This window comes from Calliphora vicina, chromosome 5 (genome assembly GCF_958450345.1).
Source record: "Calliphora vicina chromosome 5, idCalVici1.1, whole genome shotgun sequence".
NCBI classification, from domain to species: Eukaryota; Metazoa; Arthropoda; class Insecta; order Diptera; family Calliphoridae; genus Calliphora; species Calliphora vicina.
In genome coordinates, this window is record NC_088784.1 from 100,513,064 (window position 1) to 100,539,093 (window position 26,030).

The 26,030-nt window shown below is 31.1% G+C and overlaps 2 protein-coding genes across 10 annotated transcripts in view; one reads left to right on the top strand and one right to left on the bottom strand.

The window, feature by feature from the left end:
* Positions 1–26,030, bottom strand: part of Strn-Mlck (Stretchin-Mlck) — an 86,072-nt gene that overhangs the window by 5,550 nt on the left and 54,492 nt on the right. For 8 of the 9 annotated variants that reach the window (XM_065514251.1, XM_065514250.1, XM_065514254.1 and 5 more), the window contains 8 exons: positions 25,927–26,014; positions 23,728–25,060; positions 23,071–23,203; positions 13,720–13,888; positions 11,051–11,096; positions 9,675–10,979; positions 9,130–9,445; positions 4,180–4,542 (listed from right to left, as the gene is read on the bottom strand). In XM_065514251.1, the coding sequence (XP_065370323.1) occupies positions 4,180–4,542; positions 9,130–9,445; positions 9,675–10,979; positions 11,051–11,096; positions 13,720–13,888; positions 23,071–23,203; positions 23,728–25,060; positions 25,927–26,014 (3,753 nt within the window). Of the gene's footprint in view, positions 1–4,179; positions 4,543–7,266; positions 7,414–9,129; positions 9,446–9,674; positions 10,980–11,050; positions 11,097–13,719; positions 13,889–23,070; positions 23,204–23,727; positions 25,061–25,926; positions 26,015–26,030 lie in introns of those variants that run through there. The other variant, XM_065514253.1, reaches the window with a different exon arrangement.
* LOC135962362 (uncharacterized) lies at positions 11,782–13,523 on the top strand. The gene is made up of 3 exons (XM_065514255.1): positions 11,782–12,033; positions 12,108–12,307; positions 12,379–13,523. Exons 1-3 carry the CDS (start codon positions 11,891–11,893, stop codon positions 13,407–13,409), a joined length of 1,374 nt encoding a protein of 457 aa, XP_065370327.1. The 5' UTR covers positions 11,782–11,890; the 3' UTR covers positions 13,410–13,523.

The following is a 26,030-nucleotide window of genomic DNA, read 5'->3' on the forward strand; positions in this document are numbered from 1 at the left end:
ATTAATTTTGTGCTGTAAAGAAAATAATTATTTATTATCTTATCGTTATCGGCGCCGATTACGGTGTATGCGGAAACCCAGCATTAATTGGGGTTAGTTAGAAACATTTATTTTCAATTCGTAACATGAGGGTGGATCAATAAGTCCGAGACTTTTTGAATTTTCCGGCTCTTAACTGATACGGCAACAATGCATTTGTTAGTAGACTCCTGTCAAAATTTGAACAAGCTGCGTTATTAAGTTTGTGTTTGACAGCCATTGATAGTAGATTACCTACTGAAAAAAATTGAATTTCGTCTGCTCATTACGCATTATTATTTGCGGAAAAAACCGCAACTCAAATAAATGCTAAGCTTAATAAATACTATGGGAACTCTATACCATACAAGCACGGAAGATGCTGATCGTTCTGGTAGCACAGTTGAGGTCTCTACCGAAACAATTAAATAAAAATTACGATATGGTGTTAGCCGGTCGGTGTTGGAAAGCGCGAGAGATTGTGAAATTCATAGGCATCTCACATTGCTCAGTGGTTTCAATTTTGAATGATCACTTCAGTATGAGAAAGCTTTTTGTATCCAAAAACCTGTGTTGCATTCAAAAAGGCACGTACTTTTTGACACACCCTCGTAATTTGCGTAATTTCACCATTATCGGCAGGGGTAGTTACATTCTACAATATTCATTTGCGATTCTATCTGTCTGTGAGTTGGTTGAAATTGGTTTTCCGACGACCCCAGATAACCAAAAAGAAACATCCATCTTGGATAAGGGGCTGATTTAGAAACATAAAAGGAAAACCATTTTAAAATTTTTGTATGAAAATCACTCAGTTTTAAATTAATTTTTTAGTGTTTTTCATACAACAATTTTTAAATTATTTTCCTTTCGTGTTTCTGAATCAGATCCTAAGTGTTAAATTGATTTACTACTTACGAATTGTCAATTCTACTTTGGACTCTGGAGCTTGAGTTTCAAAACACTAATAAATAAATTTACACATCAATCAACTGTGTATTAATAAATCATTAAATACAATTTTATAATGAATTTTCTCTTGCCGACACAAAAGAATTAACATTCTAAACAAGAAGATATTTTCAAACAAAAATTTAATTTCCATAGTAACTGTGTACATAGAATTTTAAATTTCATAAAATAGAAAATATATTAAACAAACGATTAAAATAAAAGCAATAAATTAATTATAAGAAGTAGACATCGAATGCAACGCAATTTTTTAAAAGTAATGCAATTTATGTAAATCTTCTAGAAACCTAATTATAAAAACGTTTACGAAAAATAAATAGATCACATAACTGTAAGCAAAATCAGCAATTTTTAGAAAGTAAAAACTGCACACTACAACAGCCTAAAGAGTGAGTCAAAAAAAATGTATACACACTATTCCAGCCAAAACTTATCTTTGGTCCAATAAATTATTATTTTTTAATTACGTTAACTTTTGAAAATATGTCACATATTATCTTTTCTAAATTATGTATTAATTTTTAACTGTATTTTTCGGTAAAAATGGTCCAAAAAAAAATTCCTTGAGAAAATATTAAAACATTTTCAAATAAATCCAATATGGACTTTCAAAAAAAATTGCAAAATGTTTTAAGGTTCATCGTCACACTATTTCAAAAGCCATTTAACAGTATAAGGAAGACTTGAACATTGAAATAAAACCTGGATCAGGAAGAAAAAAAGGTCTAACAGATATTGGTAAGCCAAAAGAAGTTGAACAACTCATTCGTAAATCACCGAACAACTCATTCAGAAAAGCAGCTCGAAAAGTTAAATGCTCTGATTCTTTTGTATGCAGCGACAAAGCTAACGCTGGGTTGAAGTCGTATAAAGTTCAGAAAGCTCCAGAACTAGCAAAGGAAATAGCAAACAAATTGAGCTAAAATTTTATAAAAAAAACAAGTAAGAGAGCTATATTCGGCTGTGCCGAATCTTATATACCCTTCACAAACTTATACTTCAAAATAAAAATTTGAAATAATTTTTCCAAAAAATTTTTTCGAGTTGTTTTTTAAAATTTTTTAAATTATTTTTTTGATTTTTCAATTTTTTTTAATATTTAGCGAAAAAAAACTTTTGGTGAAAAAAAATTCGGTTTAAAAAATATTTTTTTCGATTTTGATCCATTGTAGGTCTATATTAATGACTTGTAATCCAAATATAGTTCAAAACAAGTAAGAAAGTATGTCGGTCAAGCCCGACCATATAATACCCTACACTAAGTAAAAGAGCAAAAACATTTTTCTTTTAAAATTTTAATAATTTATATTTTTGAGTGATTTTCGGAAGTGGGCCTTATATGGGGGCTATGACCAATTATGGATCGATCACCATGAAATTAGGTCGTGTGATTTATGTCTATATGAAAGTTTACTATGTTGAATTTTGTGAGTATACCAAAATTTTTAAGCGATTTATGCACGTTAAACTGATTTTCGGAAGCGGGTCTATATGGGGGCTATGACTAATTATGAACCCATCGTAACAAAATTTGGTGACATGAATTTTGTATATATAAAACTTATTTGGAGAGCAATTTGTGGAGATACGTTTATAAATTAAAAATTTATGACCGATGAAGTCCAATTTCGGAAGGACATTGGTATGGGGGCTAGGTGAAATAATTGACCGATTTCAGCCAGTTTCAATAGGCTTGGTCCTTGGGTCGAAAAAATAATATGTACACAATTTGATCGAAATATCATCAAAATTGCGACCTGTACTCTGCGCACAAAGTTTACATGGACAGCCAGCCAACCAGACGGACGGACATCGTTTAATAGACTCAGAAAGTGATTCTAAGTCGATCGGTATACTTTATGGTGGGTGTTAGACTAATATTTTTGGGCGTTACAAAAATTCGAAAAATTTTCAATACCGGGAAATTTTACAAGAATTCCTGGGAATTATTTTCCTTAGTTTTATGTGATGTTTTTTGAACTTGACTTTCTCTAAAAAATGCTTAAAGCTCCAAAACAAATACAAAAGATTCATACAACAAAAAAGATTTAACCCAAATAGACCAATAAAAAGTTCATTATTCAAATTATTCCAAAACTGGTGAATGTTAAGGGCTGTTATTGAATTATATTCTAATCGAAAGTGGAATTATTTTAGTATTTTGCTTTTACACAAAGAGTAAAACAAAAATTTTTGGAATAAAACCACCGTCCGTGCAATTGAATTTTGATTAATATTATTGGGTTTTCTTCAAGTTTTAATTAACAAAACATTGCTAAATCAAATTTAAAAAAATAAAATATTTATTTTTTGCGAATTAACAGAATTAATTGGAATCTAACGAAGGTAGAACAAAATCTAATAGAAATTGAAGCCATTTGTATATAAATAAAATTAGAAATCGAGTCAGTTTATCTATTTCTATTAAATTTTTATTGAATTTTTTTATTTGTATACAATTACATTTTAAAACCAAAGACATTTTTTAGCTTTTTAGCGAAGTCTACATTCTTAAAATTGAATAATTTGTTCTAGGCGGGAATTCCCGGGATCCCGGTAAATTTTAAAATTAATCCTGATTTCCCGGGAAATGAAAAAGTGCGGGAAAAGAAAAACTCTAATTACAATTCATTTTAAATCCAATAAATTCGTCAATAATGAAGCAATTAAAAATATTGTCCAGTTTTTAAATATGTTCTGGAAATTAAAACATTTCACTTTTATTTAAAATAATTTGAGATTTAAATGTTTTTAGATTTTATATACAAATTAATGTTTTGGAGGTGTGGCACTGCTAAATATACAACAAATAACTTATACAATTTATTCTTTCAATTCTCGATTTATATGAATTACAATTGCAATTCCCACCTAGTATGTTCAACAGCGCGACATATTTGTACGTGAATGTAGGCCCTTAATTCATAAAATGACATACGTACGTAAAATATTTCCATGTACGATATGTAAGTAAATAAGACAAATATATAGACAGATATGTACAAGTAAAATTGAGATGCTGTTATCGTTTCGATACCGACAACCATAAAAGGTGATACCAGTAAGTAATTTTTAATTAGATACACACACTTATCATTGACGTCAACATGACTGAATACATTTGTACATATGTACTATGTTACTTTTTATTTAGTTTTTTTTAAGCAAAAACAAAAAAGAAAAACTTACCGCCTTAAACCACCTAACTTGTGGTTTAGGTAATCCTTCAAATATGATCGACAAACGAACACAGCCACCAATTAAAGCGGTACAATCCCTAGGACCTTCCAATATATAGGCCGGTTGCTGGGGACGCTCCTTATTTTTATGGTTTTTGCACAAGTCAATTGTTAAGTCTGTGGGAATTTTTGTGGGCTCAATTAATTTAGCTGCTGTTGTTGACCGTGGTATTACGGCCAGTGATGTATAGGATTTAAGTGATGAGTGGGGTTTTCCTGGATGTGTTACAACCAATTGAACTTCACCACTGTGGGCCAAGGTAACATCGTTTATATGCAAAATGCGTATGCCATCTGTACTCGATGACTCCAACTATAATGAGTTTTAAAAAACGAAATTAATAAAAAAAAAACACACACATTAATTTCAAAAATAACATAAAACTTCACTTAAAATATAATAAATTCATATATCTTGCCAAAATATATGTACATTGTACAATATAATAAAAAAACGTTTATTTTTAAACAGCTGTATAAAAAAATTTAAACATACAAGTACGTACATAAATAGGTTAAATGGAAAGAAATGAAAACAAAACACAAACAATAATTAATAAATAATATTTCACAATAGTTATTGAATAAATAAATTAAAATTTCATGTCTGTGTAGATTGATGTTTGTGGAGTCAATGTGAAAAAGCTAAATAGAATTGTGAACGATCGTAAAATTGGCGCACAACTAACTACGGAGAAAACTTGCAAATTCAATTTAAAAAAGAAAATTTAACTTTATTTTATTGTTTTGCTTATACTTTATAGACTTACACTACTAACTCGTTTAACGGCTTTATACAAAATCATTATTTTTTATAAAGAAATTGCTTTTGCTAATACTTTTTAAGTTTTAGATTTCAATGTTACTTATATTTTATAAAATGTATTACATATTCGCCCTTTATTGGGCCAAATCTAATTATGCTGATGAAAATAAATGAACTGTTGAAATTTATGATCCGTTACGAACACAAAAACACACCTATTGTAACACGAATACAATTAGAAATTTGTTTGTATAAGATTTTAACGATTACTTCATATACATACAATTGTTTTAATTTTGTATAACTCTTAATTCTTTAAGAATTTTAATTTTTTTTAGAAAATTTAGCAAATTATGTAATTTGACATGGAATAGAAAATACTTTTTGGGGAATTTTTTTAAAACTATTATTAACTTTTAAAGTCCGCAACATTTTGAATTTCCCGGCCCTTAACTGACAGATTGCTCCTGTCAATAGGCATCTGTCTGTTGACTTCTGTCAAAATTTGAACAAGCTGAGTCATTTAGTTTGTTTTTGACAGCAGACTACCTCGTGACTTGAGGAGAAATTAGAAAAAAGTGAATTTGGTCTGATAATTAAGCATTATTTTTTGCGGAAAAAACAATCACTCAAATAAAGGCAAAGCTTGATCAATACTATGGGAACTCTGCACCATAAATTTCAATGGTAAACAAGTGGTTTACTAAATTTTGATGTGACCGTACAAGCACGGAAGATGCCGAACGTTCTGGACGCCCAGTTGAGGTCTCTACACCCGAAACAATTGAAAAAAAATCATGATATGGTGTTGACCGATCGGAGATTGTGGAAGCCATAGGCATCTCACATGGCTCAGTGGTTTTCATTTTGAATTATCACTTGGGTATGAGAAAGTTTTCCGCAAGATGGCTGCAACGTTTGATCACATGTGATGTTACGCTGAGGTAGATATGCCCCTAGTTTGCAGATTCCAGCATGACAATGACCCCAAACACACATCTACTGTTATAACCGTGTGGTTACAAACCAATGAAGTGGTCTGCCCGATCACCAGATCTCAATCCCATACAAATTCTATGGGAAATTGTTCATCGTAAAGCTCAAAATTATTCCTCAACGAAGCTTCATCAGATGCGGTTATAAGGCAATGACAAAATATTTCAAAGAAGACGATTGAGTCTTGAATTAGTTCAGTAATTAATTAAAGCAGTAAAACAAATCCAGGGATATCCAACAAAATACTCAAAGGGCCAGACAATTTTTTTTAAAGGAGACCTAATATTTTGTTTTTTATTTTCAGAATTTAATTAATTATGAACAAGTTTCTTATTTTTTTTTTGGATTTTGACCTCTTTATTGACCCAATAAGCATTTAAGTTGAAAGCAAGTATAATTCAAGCCTTGAATTATAGTCAAGCAATTGAATTATAGTTGTATTACACTTTATATCAATAGCATTCTCCAGTATAAAGGAAACATATTTAGTTTCTCAAATATTTTTCAAGTATGTATAAACATAATCAGCCCGATTATGAATAAAAATTCCCCGGGAGTTTTTTTTCCCATTCCTATTCAAATTCAAAGGGAATTTTGTATTCATAATTGGGCTGAATTATATTTTCATTCAAGTCAAATTCCAACAAAATGTTCAAGTGCTTGAATTTTTGGGGCTCTGGTGCTTATTGGGGAACCAATACAATTCCTAAATTTATCGAATTTATGTAATAACATTTTAAATTCGCATATTGAAATTATGATCGAAACTTTTATAAATATTAAAAAGTTAAAAATAAACTTAATTTACAAAATTTACGAGTCTTTTATTGAAATTTAACCCGTTCAGACAGGTACAGGTATTTAAATTTTCTTTTCTCTTGCATTTCTTAACTCATTTAACAAATTTAACTGATATTCTCGTAATTGAGACAGAGAGAATACACATTTTCATTATCACTTAATTTCCTTACTTAAATATTTAGAAGTCAACAAATTTAATTTGGAGCACAGAGAGTAATTACACTTTTTATTTATTTTCACAACAACAACAACCACAATACATAACAATTAATGTTTGACAGGGTCGGTTTGTTCAGTTTAATACATCATTTTTTGTTTAATAACTTTCAAGTTTTATCTTAATCTTTTGCCATAAATATGATAAAAATGATAACACAGCTAGCTCAAATACTTGTAGTCGTATGCTAAGTGTGTATGTTAGTTAGTACAGATATGATTTACATATTTATTAAATTTCAAACGCAATTTTCATACTTTAACCATTTTTGTTTATGTTGAAATAAAAAATACAACAAACAATAAATTAATTTCACTATCAATCAAAAATAAATTTTCTAAAAACGCTTTCAATTGCTGATGCATATCAGAGCCATCAACGACAAGTCTGTCTTTACGCGTTTAATTTTAAATACTAACTGGCGCTGTTTAGTTCAACTCAATGTTTAGTTACGGTTTTCTTGTAGATCATACAGACAGACAGACGGGTTGAGGTACCGAACAAAATCGGTATTGATCTTGGCAGCCACATTATAAGTATTTATTTATTTATGCATGTCTGTATACATTTAGTTATGTCTGTATATGATAAAATGTTTTAATTTAAACTTTGGAATGTTTTTTCTGCCTCCCTGTTTTTTGGTTGGGGTTTACATAGTAGTGAGCTTAATTTTGCCCATAGGTATGTATCGTACGTTTTGTGTGTGTATTGCTTTTGGTAATTACGTGATTTTGTTTGTAAAGCGTGATTCACAAGTGGTAGAGTTGGCTCATTGAGTTTGTTTGTAAACAAAGACATTTACTTCACAATTGTTATTGTTATTTATGGACTCTTTTATTAAGCATGCGCGTAAGAGAATTTGCTTGATTGTTTTACACATCTAATTACAGTATTTATTTCTGATCGCTGAATAGTGGAACTAATTTGTTCAATAATTAATTTTTGTATCTTTTATTTAGTTAGACTAATTGCAAAGCGATGCGTAAAATAAAAACGTTTAAGAAAAATTAATCTTTGTCAACAAATAGTGTCTTGGATATTTTAAATTACGAGGGTTATTCAAAAAAAAAACGACTGATCGGTTCATTTATTTGTATGGACAACAATTTTTCGTTATTAGTTGTGTTCGCGTACATGATAATTTGTAATAATTTGTACAAATTATCACTGGAAGTTACGGGATTCCGTTCGTTTACTTTTAAAAACTTGTAACGAGAGAGCAAGAGAGTGTTAAATGTGACAGTTCGTAGTTAGAGAACATGATATTTTTTACTGGACATTTTTTGTCCAGTAAAAAGTAAGCGAACACACTTAATATCGATTGCTAAATCGACCCACCCTAACGTACAGTGGTTGACAATACAATACAAGAACAAATATTACTTCAGAATATTAGACGCATTTGCAATTAACTAAAAACCTACTAACCGGTTTTTCAAATTTCGACTTGGTTTAAATGCTCTTTGGGAAATTGTATACGAGCAGTACGTTTTTTTAGGAATTAGAGAGGTGATATGAACCATTTGTGCTGCTCACAGTTCGAGAAATAATTTTAAATTTTAGAATATTGATTACTTTACATGAAGTAATTTTAAATTATATTGTCTTGGAGTAGTTTTACGAGATCTTCCCAATGAAATGTCAACAGTCTCACGATATTTGTTTATAATTTTTGAAACTGGTGATTTATAAATTAAATATTTATCACAGAGTTTTTTTCGCGTTTTTAAAATTTTTACATTTGTCGGCCATACAATCTTGAAGCACTCTAATATCTATGTATGTATATAATAATCGTTATTAGCATTTTAATTAGTTTTCTATTCTTTATTTTCTGAATGGAAAATCTGTTCTAATCATAACTTTTATTTCCTTACAATTGATCGATTATTCCCTTACAGTAATGCAACTTCTAAGAAGTTATATTTTCGAAATATTTTAAATAATGTTTTTTACTTTCTTAACTGATTTGAATAAAGATAATTTTTTACTGGCTATTTATATACAGTTGTAAAGTGAACCTATTCTTCTGACCACCACTGTATGTAAAATAATATTTATATGAATAGCTCTTTTTAAAGAAGCAACAATGTATATTAAAGATACAAAAATAAACTTACCGTAAATTCACATGAATCATCATTTTCAGTAACTGTACGACCGCACACATACCAAAACGTTTGAGCATCTGCGGGAAAAATACGGGCACAAAATGTTGCCTTAACACCACAGTCGGCTACAACAGGCAAAAGAGATTTCATTACCGCTAAACCACTATCGTCACTGATTTCGGAATTACGCCCAATATTTAAATTAGTAAAAGTGGAGCATTGAAAACCATCAACTGTGGTTACAGTGCAGGTGTAACAACCAGAATCCAAATCGAATGCATCGTGAATACGTAAACAGAGAAAACCATTGCCATGATCAATGTAACTTAATGGTTAAATAAAAGAGAAAAACAAAGTAAATTTTATTTATGAAGATTAATAAAAGAAAATTGTAAAAATAATAGTATTGAATGTTTAATAGCGTGAAAATTAAAAAAAAATAATAGCTGTTTTTTCTATTACTTTAAAAGATTTGAATTCATTTTAAATAATTTGTTTTTGGAAATGGTTTTATGCTCAATAATTGATTTTCCTAAAAGTCGAATACAACTTACTTAAAATCATCCGATTCCTTTATGAGTTCGCCATTACGGCTCCACATATAAGTATATGGCATATTGGTATTCAATTCAAAACATAAATCAATAGTTTCACCTTCCCAGTGTTCTATTTCATTTGGCAGGGATTGTAGAATTTCGCATATAGTCTTGGGCGGATGTTGAATTTGCTCTGTAGTTAAAAACGTTACCACAGTCGAAGTGACTATAGGTTCATGTTCGTGACCCTCGACTACACAGGTATAAATACCCTCATCATCTTTGGTAACATATTCTACGAATAAAAATGCCTCTTCTTGTAATAAATCGATATGTACTCGGTCATTGTCTAGCAATTCCAAACCATTATGATAGAATTTACACGAAGGTACTGAAGAACCCCTAAAGCCCGAAGCTAAAGCCATGCGACCACCAATGGCCGTGGATGGACCCATTATACGTCTGTGCAGATAGGCATTACGTTTCGAGGAAGAGGCACGAACACTTCTGGCCGAAGGAGATTTAGAGTAGCGTGAACTTCCAATAACATCAAGGCGTGCAGTGGCTTCTATCCGACCATAATCGTTTTCCAGCGTTATACGATAGAGACCGGCATCATCGAAGGTTACTTCTTCAATTTCCAAATAACGCAAATCATTAACTTCTTTGATCGCAATACGGGTGGTGGGTGTTACAATTATACCATCCTTATCCCAAGTAGCCCAAGGCGTAGGATGACCTGCAATGGCACACTGGAAGCGTACACTGTCGCCTTCCTCTACAACACGACTATTCGGAATGGCTAAAAATTTCGGTGCTGAAATAGCTTGATGTCCATCGACTAAACTACGACCACGAACACTTCGTGGTTCGCTAATATCAATTATGGAATTACGATAAGATAAACGGCGTGTAGGTGAGAAACTTCTACTTGGTGTGGAGCGTGGAGTCGATATGGGTGTTGAGGTAGCCGATAGGAAACCGGTGGGACGTGTTAGTTGTCTATTTAACATATTTTCTTTTTCTTCGGGTACATCTACAATTATACAGGCTGACGATAAAGTGCGTCCTATATTATTTTTGGCAATACAAGTGTATTCGCCTTCGTCTTCGGGATATACACGTGGTATGCTGAGTGTGGCTTTGATGCCATCATAAGTCATCTCAAAGTCTTTGCCGCTGGGTAGTACACGGCCATCTTTTTCCCAAATGATAACTGGTTCCGGCAAACCTTCAACGTGTGCCTCTAAAGTTATGGCATCGCCGTCACAGCAACGTAAGTTGCGTAAATGACGTATAAAGCGCGGTAATGTTTCGACATTTCTGAAAGGATGAAAAATAGAAATTTTGCATAATTATTCCAATAATAACTTAGATTTTCAAGTTAGCCTTACCCATGTCGTATTGAGCCTTTCTCCATTGAATTTTGTTTAAGAATATCTAAAAAACACAAATAAATTAAATTTTAAAAAAATAATATTTAAAAAAAATTTTGGTTTAAAATTTTGAGGCAACAATGTAAATTTTTAAAAACAAACATTGTTTTTACTTCTACTGTTTAAACATGATAAATATTGAAAACTCTCCCTAAGGATGTCTACCTTATATGTATGTAAATAAGCTGTGTTTTTATCTAACGTACATAAACAATTGCATGCTAAATTATAAAACTTAACATTTACAACAATAAAAGGGCTTCCAATTCAAAAACAGAAATTCAAATATTGTAAAATTATATCAAAAATATAATTTGTTGAATTGCTAACTTTTAATGTAAATATTCAACGGCAGCAACAAAACGCAGCTATTATAGCATCTATCAAGCGTTTAAAAAACCGTTAAATTCAAATCATAAAATGGCAATACTGTATGTTCATTAAAAGTACACATCTGGCAATATTCCGCATTTAAAACATTAAATGGCAATACTGCATGTTTACTAAAAATACACATCTGGCAATATTTTACTTTTAATATCATTAAATGGCAATACGGTTCACTAAAAATTCACTTCTGGCAATGTTTCAAACTTATCCAAACCAAGTTGGCAACTCATATATTGTACTAATAAACTTGGCAGTACTTTTCATACCTTGTTATACAACCAATATATAGTACAACATTTTGCAACCAAGGTGTGTATTTTGCCATCACTAATTGTATAAATACGCTTTATTTCGTATTTATTTGCGGCTATAAGGAAATCTTTGTTTTTCATTTAAAAATTATTTATAATGATTATAATGCAAATGGATATGGAACCTGGGTTCCGTAAAGCAGATGTTAACAGCATACCCATAATACGCAGTGAAACAATAGTTGCATTTATATCAAAAGTGTCTGCCACAACTTCGCCACCAGAGCAGCTGGAAACAAGGTAAATACAAATATTTACATTGCTTTAAATATTTGGTAAAATATGACTTATTATTAAAATTGTATTTGTAATAGACAGACAAAGGACTCAGATCTAAGGGTGGACTATGTACAAGTACGCAGAGTGGCTGAAATAACCGATGTAAAGGCTTTGGTATTCTCTGCATCTGCCGCTTTAGCCTCATCTGCGGATACTCACATACGTGTAAGCCTTAAAGTCGACACAAAAAAGGAAGAGATTCAAGAAGCCATGTGTTATCAATGTACGGAAAAAGGTAATAAAATATATTCCAATTTCTGAAATATTTCCAACTCAAAATCGCCAATTTTACACATTTTCTTTTAGAATCTTGTTGCCATATATTGGCATTTATATTCTGGCTTCATCGTACAAACAACACAGAATCTCCTGTGATCCATGATTTCTGGGGTCATGAAACAGAAGCACTTATGGAAGAAGGTCGATCAGAGCCCATTCGAATTCGAGATTTTTTTGCCTGTGATGAATTACGAATAGAGGGTGACCTTGAGGCTGCTGCCATGACGGATCTAGAAGGTGCTGCTTTCTTAGAGCATGTGCTGGATGAAATGGAAACTACAGGTCTTAGAGATACGGCATTATATCGCCATTGTCGAGGCGTTTTGGACGAATTTGAGCCTTTGTACATACACCACACATTGTTGGATGCCTCCAATATTGGTGTCAAAGATCCCACGACATTCATGCAACACATGGAAGATCAAGCAAAACAGGGTTTGTTCGACAGACTGGCAGAAATTTCAAAGACGAATTATAAAAGTTCTTTGTGGCTGGAGGCTCAATACATGCGCTTACGCTGCTCTTTAATACATCGTATAGCCTCCCGAAAGGATTCTGTTGAAGATGAACAGATACTGGAGTCTTTGTTTTGTAAAGACCGCGATTTAAATGTGGAAGAAAAGCAACAGCTTAAGCAACATAAACGTTTTATACTCAAGCAAACAGAAAAATTGGAAAATAAAACTTATCACGAATGCGGTCTACTGCTTAGCGAAAGTTATCCATACATATGCGCAGCACCCGATGGCATAACCGATGATCATATTGTGGAAATAAAAGCACCCAAAACAGATGAGGAATTCGAAAAGTATTTAGAAGGAAGAGAAACCATAGCCCCCAAATATATGGCCCAAATACAGATACAAATGTATATGGCTAATGTAACAAAAGCTTTATACTGCGTTTTAAGTCCCACTTTCGATACGAATGGTGCTCTGCATTACGTTTGGGTTCAAGCTGATATGGAATTTGTGGCAAGTCTATTGGGTGCAGCAGAGGATTTTTGGAAAGAAGTTGTGTTTCCACGTTTGGCCAAAATTTACTTTGGAAATTCATAATCGAGAGTTTTCTTAATTTCTAACATTTTTTCATCCTTCATAATTGTGACTTTTTTATGCATATTGAGTTTTTAATTGTATGAAAATAAAAAAAAAATTATATCCCCATTAACACTTTCTGAATCGCAAACATTTAATGAAAATAGGTTTACTTCCATTAGCACGATGTCTGGTTATATGTTAACTTTTAGTTATACTGTCTGTTATAATAATTTTTGTATGAAAAAGTATAACATTAAATTAAAGCATACCTATACATTTTGATAATAGGGGTTAGTAATTAATATTGAAACAAAGATGTTAAGCTTACCTTTGGCAAAAATTTGTAATGATATCACTGCCTTAGCTTCGCCATGACAATTTGAGGCGATAACAGAATAAGTTCCAGTGAAATCTAATTTGGCATATGGTATTTCCAAACGGTATTCTGTACCCTCACCTATGCGGCGGAAGTGAGGAGCGTCTCTGTAATATTCAGGCTAAAATAAAAAGAAATGAAAAAGTCCATTAAACATCAAACGTCTATAATACTGAAAAATATTTAAAATGTCAATAAAACATCAGACGTTTGTTCTCTATAAATACTGCGTCTTTGTATCACTTCTACTTTTTCTGTAAATACTGCGTTTTTTTGGGAAAATAAGCTCAATCTGTGATCACTTCTATTTTTATACCCTTCACCATGAGTGGCAAGGGTATATATAAGTTTGTCATTCCGTTTGTAATTTCTACATTTTTCATTTGCGACCCCACAAAGTATATATATTCTGAATCGTTATAGATAGCGGAGTCGATATAGCCATGTCCGTCTGTCCGTCTGTGTGTTGAAATCAACTTTCTGAAGCCCCCAAATAACTTACATATACGAATGATACATCAATATCTCCGAAATTCTTCCGGCTCGGTTGCTATTTAAAATCGAGAAAATCGGTCCACAAATGGCTAGATATAAGGAAAAAACCAGGACAACCTCGATTTTTGACCTATTTTGACCCATATCTGGATTACTAAATCATTAATATAGACAATATCTAATGATAGATATTTCAAAGACCTGTGCAACGACGTATGTATATAAGACCATAGTAAGTTGAACCTACAATGGGTCAAAATCGGAAAAAGTATTTTTTAACCCGAATTTTTTTTTTCACTAAATATTACAAAAAAAACTAAAAAAAAAAATTTTTAAAATTTAAAAAAAAAAATTTAAAAAACCATTTCGAAAAAACAACTGGAAAAAGAATTAAATTTTGTTTACCTAAAAATATTTAAAATTTTTATTTTAAAGTATATTTTGGAGAAGGGTATATAAAATTCGGCACAGCCGAATATAGCAGTCTTACTTGTTTATACTAAAATTCGATTTTTGGTATAAAATATAATATTAATATTATTTTATATTATTATAAAATATAATAATATAACTTCGTAAATACTGCAATTTTAAAGAAAATAAACTCAATCTGTGATCACTCAAATTTTATAGCTAAAATCAATATTTAGTGTAAAAACCTCAAATATTTTAAATAGCTATTAGCTAATCGTTATTACTGCGATTTCAAAGAAAATAAACTGAATATGTGATCATTCATATTTTATACCAAAAATCAATTTTTTGGGAAAATACGTTAAATCTTTGATCACTTTTACTTTTTCCATAAATCGGCACTTGTTGTGAACAAGTTGATTTAAATTTTAACGTTTTTAAGCCTGTATAATTATACTTCATTTTGTTGAGAAATTAATTAGCTCAAATTTCCAAAATAAAGTAAATATTTGCATTTATTTGTAAAACAAGCTTCATTTTATAAGACTTTTAAAACCTTAAATATTAACAAAATTTTGAAAATACTCGTGTAAATTTATGTCTGGACTTTGATTAATGTTATTAAACTTTCAACATTTTGTTGTACATTTCAAAATTAGTTAAATAAATAATTAGACATTTAACTTGTAACTTTATCAGCATATTATTTATGTATATGTAGTTTATACATATTAATGCACTTATGTACTTATTATACATATGTATGGAAGCATGTGTGTTCAATGTCGTTTAAAATATAAAACGAAAATTATTTAGCTGAAAAAATAAAAACAGTTATTTAGTTTTTTTTTGTTCGTTAATTTTTTAAAACAAATTTGTTTGTTGTTTCCTCTTGCTTGTCACTTTAGATGTCATGTATACTTTGGTAAACAAACACCCCTTCCGAAAACCCATTTTTAATCAGTTGTCTGTAGATACATATTAAATACAAAGATTTCATGTGTTGCATGTGTGAGAGAGAATGAATAGAAAACAAGTATGTACGTTGCCTCGTATTCAATTGATCTTATATGGCATTAAAAAATAACATAAAATAAATTAACTGTAATAAAATCATATTTAATGAATCATTTATTGCAATTTGCAACAAAGATATGTGCATATGTATGTATATAAAATACAAAACACAAAAAGCACTGAGAACAAGTCATGATCAAGTCACAACGTTTCAAAATGTTTAGCAAAGTGTCCTTATAATATGTCAAAAATATGAATACATAGATACTGGTATTATTTTTTTAAATATTTTTTCTATAGACATACACTGCGTGTCACAACTATAAATGCATCATTTTGTATAGCTTATATTTAAATTTAAGAATTAGAACTGGCAATTTTCCAGAAAAACAGTTCTATGTTTTATAAATTTCCCAAAAAATTTAATAACTTGCAGACAGCACCTCCAAATATGTCGACGAATGCATCCTAGTTCTAAAGAATGCAAGAAGAAGATGCCTACCATATTGTAGCAACACATCACAACATATAAGAAAAACTACAATAAATTTATTTTTGTTAAAAAATTTCAAATAAATACTGGAAAAGCATCAAGTATTTTGACGTACGTTTTTCCAGTTAGTTTGAACAATTTTCTTTGCAAAAAAACTTGTACTTGTATTAAGTAAATTTGTTCAAATATTGTACAAATTCATTACACATTAAAATATTGGCATATGGGCAATTCCATATCATCGTACGTGACATTTGTACACCTATAGAGTGGAATAGATTTTGCAAAAATAAGAGTATCTGAAAAATAATTTGGTCTTTATGTTCCATTCAGAGGGTACTATATTTTAAAATAATAAAAAGTTCTTTTGAAATATTGCTGTCCAAAATATTGAGCGAAATAAGGGTATATCGTACGTGACATAAAACGGAAATCATTTTGAGGTACAAGTAGAAATATTGGAATGGTGAGAGGAGTTATGTTTTCTTTTAATTTCTTACACTAAACGAACTATTTTTCCTTTACAATCCGTCATATTTAAATAAAAACAATCTTTGGATGATTTTATAATAAATAAAATTTAATACCGTACGTGACAGATTTTTCACTTATAATAAAACAATATATATATATGTATACAAAAACTAAAAAAGTGAATAGAAAATATACACTCTGTTTCAATAAACAATTTGACAATAGCAAAAAACAATCAGAGTCAAATTCATTTCATACTACAAGCTAATTGGGAGCCTAGTTTTCGCCGCAATTTTAGCCTAAAACATTAAAAAATTAAATATAATCAGTTTAAACTATTATTTTTGTCTTTAAAATGTTGTAATATGATCTAAATACTTTCACATAGTAACATTTTCATCTTGAAAAAAAGTTTCAAGGTGTTTTCAGTCGTGGTAGCGATTCTCGTGGAATTGTCCATATTACTCGGTATTTATATATTTATCCAATTTTTCCGGAAACCCTCCCAATAAAGATTTTATAATTGCATCCGTTACATTTTTCGACAAGGTTAAAATCGGACATGTCCTGGGTACCTTTCCTGTGTTCTTTAATTCTTTTTTACAAGAGCCCAATATCTTATCACAGCCCAAAATTCCGGACAGTTGGGTGGATTTGGCTCCCGTGTTACACAATTGTCATTATTTTTTAAATACCACTCATGAGCCTTTTTTCCATAGTGGCATGACGCCAAATCGGTCAGAAATGTAAAGACACTCTGTGCTGTTTTAAGAAAGTTAAAAAACGTTTTTGTAGACACTCCGTAATATATATTTCTGTGTTTATCGTGCCTGATGTCACAAATTATTGGCTTCTTTTGCCAGAACAAGAAACTTCTTGGGGAATTTTTCTTGAACATCAGCCACATAAAAATCTTGACCCGGAAGTTGAGAAAAGTCTGCCGGTACATAAGTTTCATCATCGATCACACAACAGGTGTATTTTTTTTTTTTGTATAAAATTTGACCTAAATTTTTCCGCTCGTTTTTTTGATTCTAAGTTCTTTACCGAATTACGATCTGGAACTTTCTGAACTTTGTACGACTTCAACCGAGCATTAGCTTTGGCTCTGCGCACAAACGAATCAGTGTTTTTAACTTTACGAGCTGCTTTTCTGATAGAAGTGTTTGGTGCTCTTCGAAAGAGTTTTTTCGACTTCTTTTGCATTACCAATATCCGTTAGACCTTTTTTCTTCCTGATCCAGGTTTCCTTTCAATGTTCAAGTCTTCCTTATACTGTTTAATGACTTTGAAAACAGTATGATGATGAACCTTCCGACCTTTTGCTATTTTTTTTTAAAGTCCATATTGGATTTTGTTGAAAAGTTTAAATTATTTTATCACGTATTTTTTTTCGGTTAACATTTTGACATATTTTTAAAAGCTAACGTGATTAACAAAATTTTAATTTGTTGGACCAAGGATAAGTTTTGTCTGGAATAGTGTGTATAAGTTTGTTTTTACTCACTCTTTAAATACACATAGAAAACACATGGAAACTCTCCTGTTTTTGACTAAGTTGTCAAAAACCCAAGTGGTGGGAATGTATTAGTAAAAACACTCGTGTGTGTGATTATTTTGATTTTTTTCTGGTTGCCACTGTATATTTCTCTATGATTTAGACGATGGACAAGTATTGTGGTCTGAATACAACTTAAGTATGTAGGTTGTTTATTACTAAATATTGCAAAACCTTATTTTATAACTGGATTTCAATATTCCCGGAAACAAAACGTTGAATTACTAACGTAAAAGGTCGATCACTATGTATTATGTAGTACTACATTAGGAATTAGATGGAGCATTCCGAATGGAAAAGAAAACTTAAGACAATTATACAGAACTTTAACTAAAAATATTAGATTCCAAAAATTTAAAAAAAAATAGTTTCACACAAACTTTAAATACTACCTGTATGTAAATATTTTTGTATACATACCTTTTTAAAAAGTATGGTTATGTATGAATATGGTGTAAATACGTCATACAATTTGTAATCCAATATGGAAATAGCTATTTTTATGGTTTATAATACCTTTTTTAAAATTAACAAAGCATGTAATTGTCGTTTTTAATTTGTTGTTTTTCTGTATTATTTAACACTTAATGATGTTTTTTTTTTTGCAAGTAAAATTTATTTACTTTTTTTGAATTCAAAATAAAAAACAAAACAATTGTAAAACACTTTGTACGTGGATATATATTTTTTATACATATATATTTTAATTATAAATTATTCAATTAATTTAATTAGATTTTTAAAAACCACACGCACAACTATTAACAATCAATATTTTTTGGCCCGTTTACAGTTATTGTTTAAAATAAACTAAATTTTCGTAATAATTTTCCAACGATTTTATAACTTTTATAACGCCCAATTCAGTTTTATACAAATATAATATAATTACTAGCCCACTTAAGAATTTTTTTTTATTATTTAAATATTTTTGTATTGACTTTTTAATATTTATCTGTTTTATGATAAATTAAATAAAATAACAGTAATTTAATTTATGTATTTGTTATAGGTACTGGTTTATATAAAAACATTTTTTTTATTTAATTTTTTTTTTTGATCTTGACTTTGAAATTATTTAAACAAGCAAATACTCTTACAATATTTCATGTACTCGTATGTACCATTTGTTTAAGCGCTTTTAAAACAACTAAAACTTTTTTGTTCCACTAAGATGAAACTGAACTGCGCAACTGTGCGCACTGTTTTGTGCATTTGTTGGGCCGAGTGCCTGCATTTTGAGTTAGCAGAGAAGAACTAACTTGAACAAACCATATACATGGATTCTAAATTCGTTATGTTTAATTGGAATTGTAGTATAAGCGGTTGACGTCGCACTCTTTGCCAGTATCCTTGAATTGTGGTCATAATTAAAGCACAGGGTGTTGCAAAAAAATAATAATTCCTAATTCTTATTCTGAAACATAAAGTCCAAAGTGGTGAAAAAATGTACGTATTTTTAAGAAAGTTAAACCATTTTTATTTGGCTCACTCTTTAAATCCATAGATTTGTTCGATGCTAGCAACAGAAAATCCCATTTTTTAATATCCCACGATGTCCGTCCGTCTGGTCGTCTGGCTGGCTGTCCATGTAAACCTTGTGCGCAGAGTACAGGTCGCAATTTTGAAGATATTTCGATGAAATTTGGTACATATTATTTTTCGGGTCAAGGACCAAGCCTATTGAATCTGGCTGAAATCGGTCCATTATTTCACCTAGCCTCCATACAAATGTCCTCCCGAAATTGGACTTTATCGGTTATAAATGTTTAATTTATATATGTATCTCCACAAATTCCGCTCCAAATAAGTTTTATATATACAAAATTCATGTCACCAAATTTTGTTACGATCGGTCCATAATTAGTCATAGCTCCCATATATGCCCGCTTCCGAAAATCACTTTAACGTGCATAAATCGCTTAAAAATGTCGGTATACTCACAAAATTCAATATAGTTAACTTTAATATAGACATAAATCACACGAGCTATTTTCATGGTGATCGGTGCATAATAGGTCATTGCCCTCATATAAGGCCCACTTCCGAAAATCACTCAAAAATATAAATTATTGAAATTCTAAAAGAAAAATGCTTTTGCCATACTTGTTTTGATCTACATATGTATGTATTAGGGTGGGTCAATTTTTTTGACTACTAAGCGTATAGCAAATTCCTAATCTACGGAAAATTCTAAGAACTTTTCCAGAAGAAACCATGGTTCTAAAATCAAAATCGAGCTTCCGTTTTTTTACGAGAAGATTTGGAGCTCAAAATAATAATATTTCTTCGTTTGTGTTCCGAGATGTTATAAGTAGTACTCGACGAGAAGATTCTATATATATGTAATTTTTTTGAAATCGGAACACAAACGAAGAAATATTATTAATTTTAAAATTGAACATACCCGAGGTCTCCTAGCAAAAGAGGTCTTGAGCTCCATATCTTCTCGTAAAAAACCGGAAGCTCGATTTTGATTTTAGAACCATGGTTTCTTCTGAAAAAGTTCATAGAATTTTCCGTAGATTACGAATTTGCTATACGCTTTACCACGTTTTTTGGGCCCGAACAAATTGACCCACCCTAGATGTATATCTGATTTACTAAGTCATTAACATAGACAATATGGTTATCTAATGATTCAAAGAGAGATTCGGACCGACAATTGGTCAATATCAGGAAAAATATTTTTTCTCTAAAAAATTGTTTCCAATTTTTATCTTAAAGTATATTGGCACTAGCTATTGGTCATTTATGGTTTTGGGAAAAGAACAAATTTTTAATTTTCCCGTTAAAATTTTTAATAAAGTTATGAAAAATTTTAATTTTAGGTATTTGGAGAGGGCTTAATCTTTGACACACATGCGTAAGAGATTTACAATGTGCAACATTGTCACAATATATAATGAAATGACAAAAAAAATATAAATAAATACAATTTAGTGAATCATAGTTTTTGCACACAAGTTGCATGTACAACGCTTTTAACGTCATGTTAAATAAACACAATTACATACTCTCATATTTTCAAATTTCTTTGGGAATAATGCTCAACTTGGAAAAAAAAACTGGGTCAAGGTTTTTGGCTTTCCTATATAAGAACCATTTTCAAAATATATTGTTGGAAAAATTTTGAATTGCAAACAGAGAATTAATTATGTGTGTGAAAAAAAATTAATACAATAAATTTATTTGTATTAATATAAAGATATTTTGCTGAATTTCAATTTTATTTAATGTAAATTGAAAAATGTTAAATGTGTGTATTAAGTTGAGTGCAATATTATTGAAGAAATAAAGAAAGATTGTGTATTTTGAATCAAAAGGAAAGAATGTCGAATTTCAATGCATAATTCATATATACATATTCCAACGATTTTCTTTTCGAATAGAATTTCACAATAACCACCAGCTTTTAGCATTCTAGAAACAAATCTGACATAATTGTAGTTTATCTCCATATTGTTATGAAATTGCATTATCAATTCGAATTTAACGGTCTGTAACGGCTTCTTGAAACATTTATTATGTTTATCAACATTTCCATTGCTAGATACTTCTACTTATATACAATTGGTCAATTCATATTGTCGTAATGTCCTAATATTTCACAATAGTTTTTATTGCTTTATAAGCAAAAAATGTCCTAAAACAATACTACTCTGTATGCTATGTTTATTGTGTTATCGTAACAAACCAGCAGAGATATGAGCCGAATACCTAAGAGTCGGTTAAGCCGAGCCGCCGAGTCGTGATATATTAGGACATTATGACAATATGACTGATAAGAGACCTTGTGAATTCACCAAATGTTTATAACACTGTTAAAAAATCTGCTGGAAATAGAACATTCAATTCACGAATTATCTAGAAGATGTCGCCATGTATAAATAGTGTTGGAAGAGCAAATATCCCTGTGTATTATTGTACATTATAAAGTGTGTGTATTAAAACAGAGTGACTATTTAAACTGTTGTTTTGCAAGTATCCGGAGTAATTAAAGGAAATAAACCACCGTTTTTAAAAGGTAAAAACGTAACAATATCTTAAAAAAAGTATTTAGATTTATGTTTATTAAAACAAGTAAGAGAGCTATATTCGGCTGTACCAAACAGAATATATTTTTCTTCCAAAGTTGTTTTTTCATTTTTGGAAAAAAAAAATTTTCGAATTGTTTTTTAACTTTTTTAAATTTAAAAAATTTTTTTTTTTTTAATTTTAAAATTTTCTTTTAATATTTAGAGAAAAAAACTTTTGGTGAAAAAAAAATTGGGTTAAAATATATTTTTTTCCCATTTTGACCCATTGACTATGGTCTTATATACGTCGTTGCAAAGGTCTTTGAAATATCTATCATTAGATATCCATATTGTCTATATTAATGACTTAGTAATCCAGATATAGGTCAAATATCAAGGTTGTCCTGGTTTTTTCCTTAGTATATCTCAGCCATTTAAATAGCAACTGAGCCGGAAGAATTCCGAAGATATTGATGTATGAATCGTGTATGTAAGTTATTTGGGGACTTCGGAAAGTTGATTTCAACAGACAGACAGACAGACAGATGTATACTTTATAGCCATGGTAAGCGTTCATATTGTTCAGGTTACGATGATTTTCGTCAAACAATTTTTACGCTCTATTACGCTCTTTTGTTCACATTCGGGTTGTTTGACGAAAATCATCGTAACCTGAACAATATGAACGCCTACCATGGCTTTATAGGGTCGGAAAATTATATTGTGGAAATTACAAAACGGAATGACAAACTTATATATATCCTTCTCACGAAGGTGAAGGGTATAAAAAATGTATGTAAGATAATTTTTAATTTATGTTTCATAATACTTACATTCAAGAAATCTCTGAGCCATACAACATCTGGTTTGGGATCACCCACAACTTCACAGAATATAATGACAGTATCTCCTTCATAGGCTTCACTTGAACGCGGCTTAACAACAAACAAAGGTTCTTTGGAATAGCTGAAAAAAATAACAACAAAATTACAGCCTATATTCAAAATTTTGATAAAAAATTAGATTCAATTCTGAACGGCCTAGGGGAAACCCTTTAAGTTCCTTAAAGAATCTTTTTTTCTAGGAGGCAAAGACGTGTTTTCGGCCAAAAAATTTATGAAAATGCATTATTGATTTGAAACTTTTTTCAATGACCAAGTAATGGAGAAATATAAGTAGCACACGCCACCATGTTTTGTAATAGCCTAATCAAGGGCTTTAAGAATTTTAGACAAACCACAAAAAATTTGCAAGCGTTTAAAAAGTTTGCATTACTGAGGTGAACTACTTTGAGTCCCTACAGCGCCACCACTGAGGGGTTTTGAACACTCTTAAAAAAAAAAAAAAAACTCGAATACTCTTTCAAAAATATTTGTATTCTACTCTACAACTTGTTTTTCAATTTCTTTCTACATGCAATAATCCATAAGCCCTAACTTAACAATTTAGAGATCTTTTTATTCTAGGTTAATAAATTAATTTCAACTTACGGCATATCATTTGTCCATATGGCGGGAACACTCCTTGTTGTTGTTTGCATATCGACATTGTCCTCCTCTAAAGGTTCTATACAAACACGACACATACTTTCCTGTTTGCCCACAGCATTTGAAGCCACACATGTATAAATGCCAGCATCGCGTACACTCGTTTCGGATATAATCAATTCAACAAAACCATTTGCATCCAATGAGGCAGCCAATCGACGGCTTGGACGCAATTTTACACCATTACGATGCCATGACACACCGACTGCTGGATATGCTTCAACTTTGGCAGTTAAACGTAATTCTTGAGTCTCTTGTACAATGTAGAGAGGATCGAGAGGCATATAGAATTCGGGCGATATGTAGGCCCTTATACCCTTGTCTACGACCAAGGAGCAGTGGCATGAAACTGAACCCAGTTCGTTTTTAGCAGTACAGGTGTAGACACCACTATCATTGAGTTGGGCACTAGCCAGCTCCAAAGTATAGAATTGATTCTCTTCGGTAATGAGACAACGTCTACTGGATTGTAGAAGTTCATCATCTTTGTACCAAGTAATTTCGGGATGTGGATGAGCCACCACTTGACAGGTCAAACGTACGGGATAGGTCACCTGAGCACGTCTATCTCTTAGGCGCATTGTGAAAATAGGTAAAGCATCGCCTATGGTAGCGATATTGTCCTGGCGTACAATTTCTTTAAGACGGTTATCGGCCTCATACAGTTTGGGATCGGAAACAACTTGAAGGCGAGCAAATGTTGAAACTCTACCCTTAGAGTTTGTAGCTTCACAGGTATAACGACCAGCATCGGCTTCAGTAACTTGTTTAATGGTCAGAGTACAGGTGGAACCAATTTTACGGGTCTTAATACGTTCACTTTCCAAATTACTACTTATGCGTAGACCATCTTTGTACCAGACAATATCAGGTCGGGGAGTGCCGCGTACCACCGCTTCCAAAACGAATTCCTTGTTAAGTAATGCCTTGACCTGGCCCGGCAAAATCACTGTAAACTCTGGCAGACATTCCACGCCACCCACTTGCAAAGGTGCCGAAGTTTGCACCGAAGGACCCCAGCCATAACGATTTTTGGGCGTTACACGAAAATGATATTCTACATTCGATTTAAGATTGAAAGCATCAAAGGAATTAATGGGCGTAAGACCGAGTTCTTTCCACATGGCACCACCCTCATGACCCACTATCCACGCGTCTACACGGTAGGCAATAACTGGAGCAGAATTGTTGGTGGGCGGTTTGCCCCACGACAAACTAATGTGTGTTGGACCCGAATCGATTAGCAGAGGTTCCGTGGACACGGCAGCCGGTGGATCTAATAAAACAAACAATCTTTAGTGTCCTTACACAACATTTAATTTATTTCAATTGCAATACTTATTTAATAAAGAAGACAAAATAAAACTCTTTCTGTTTTTTTTTTTCTTTCCCCGGAGAAACATTTTTATTTTATTATTATAATATTTTAATTTTATATGTATGTATGTAAGTAAGTGTGTTTTACGTAAATGTAATCCTGGATTAGAGTGACGTAATCCATTTTGGAAATAAACAATTAAATAAAAAAAATATATAAAATCAATTAAGTAAATTAACAAAATTTGTAATCACGTTTATAATACAATCGTGAGTGAGCTGAATGAAAAACTAAATACTAATTCTGTGATAATGGAAAACAAAATTAAATATAACTATTTATTATCTTTGTTGTTGTCGTAGTCAGTTGTTTTTAAACGATGAACTTAAATTGAGCGTTTAATCCAGGGTTAAACCTGTGCTATATAAAGATGCGTTTTTATTTTATTTTTTTTGATATTTTGATTAGGGAAACTATATATGTATGTAATTTTCTGATACTGTAACTATCTGGAATAAGAAATATCAAATTTGAAAAGAAACATTAGTATGTATTTAAATAAATATGGACAAACTCGACAAAACGGACAGAAGCGACAAGGAGTTCTAATTAACAAGGACTTTCTTCTGACCGAATCGGTCATATATTTTGTTCCAAAATACACTGAAATACATAAACACACACATACATAAATATTTCGGGGATTATAATAAAATGTGTCAAACACTTTCAAAACATTTCACAATGGGTCAATTGAAAAATAATTACCAATTACAAGATAAAAACAAATATATTGTACATATAACTATGATATTTAATATTACCTTTGAAATATGAAACATCGGCATAACTCTCTAGTGCTAGACCCCAACGCGGAGCCGATGGAGTTTCAGAACGTGCTCTTGGCATTACCTAATTAAGTATAGAT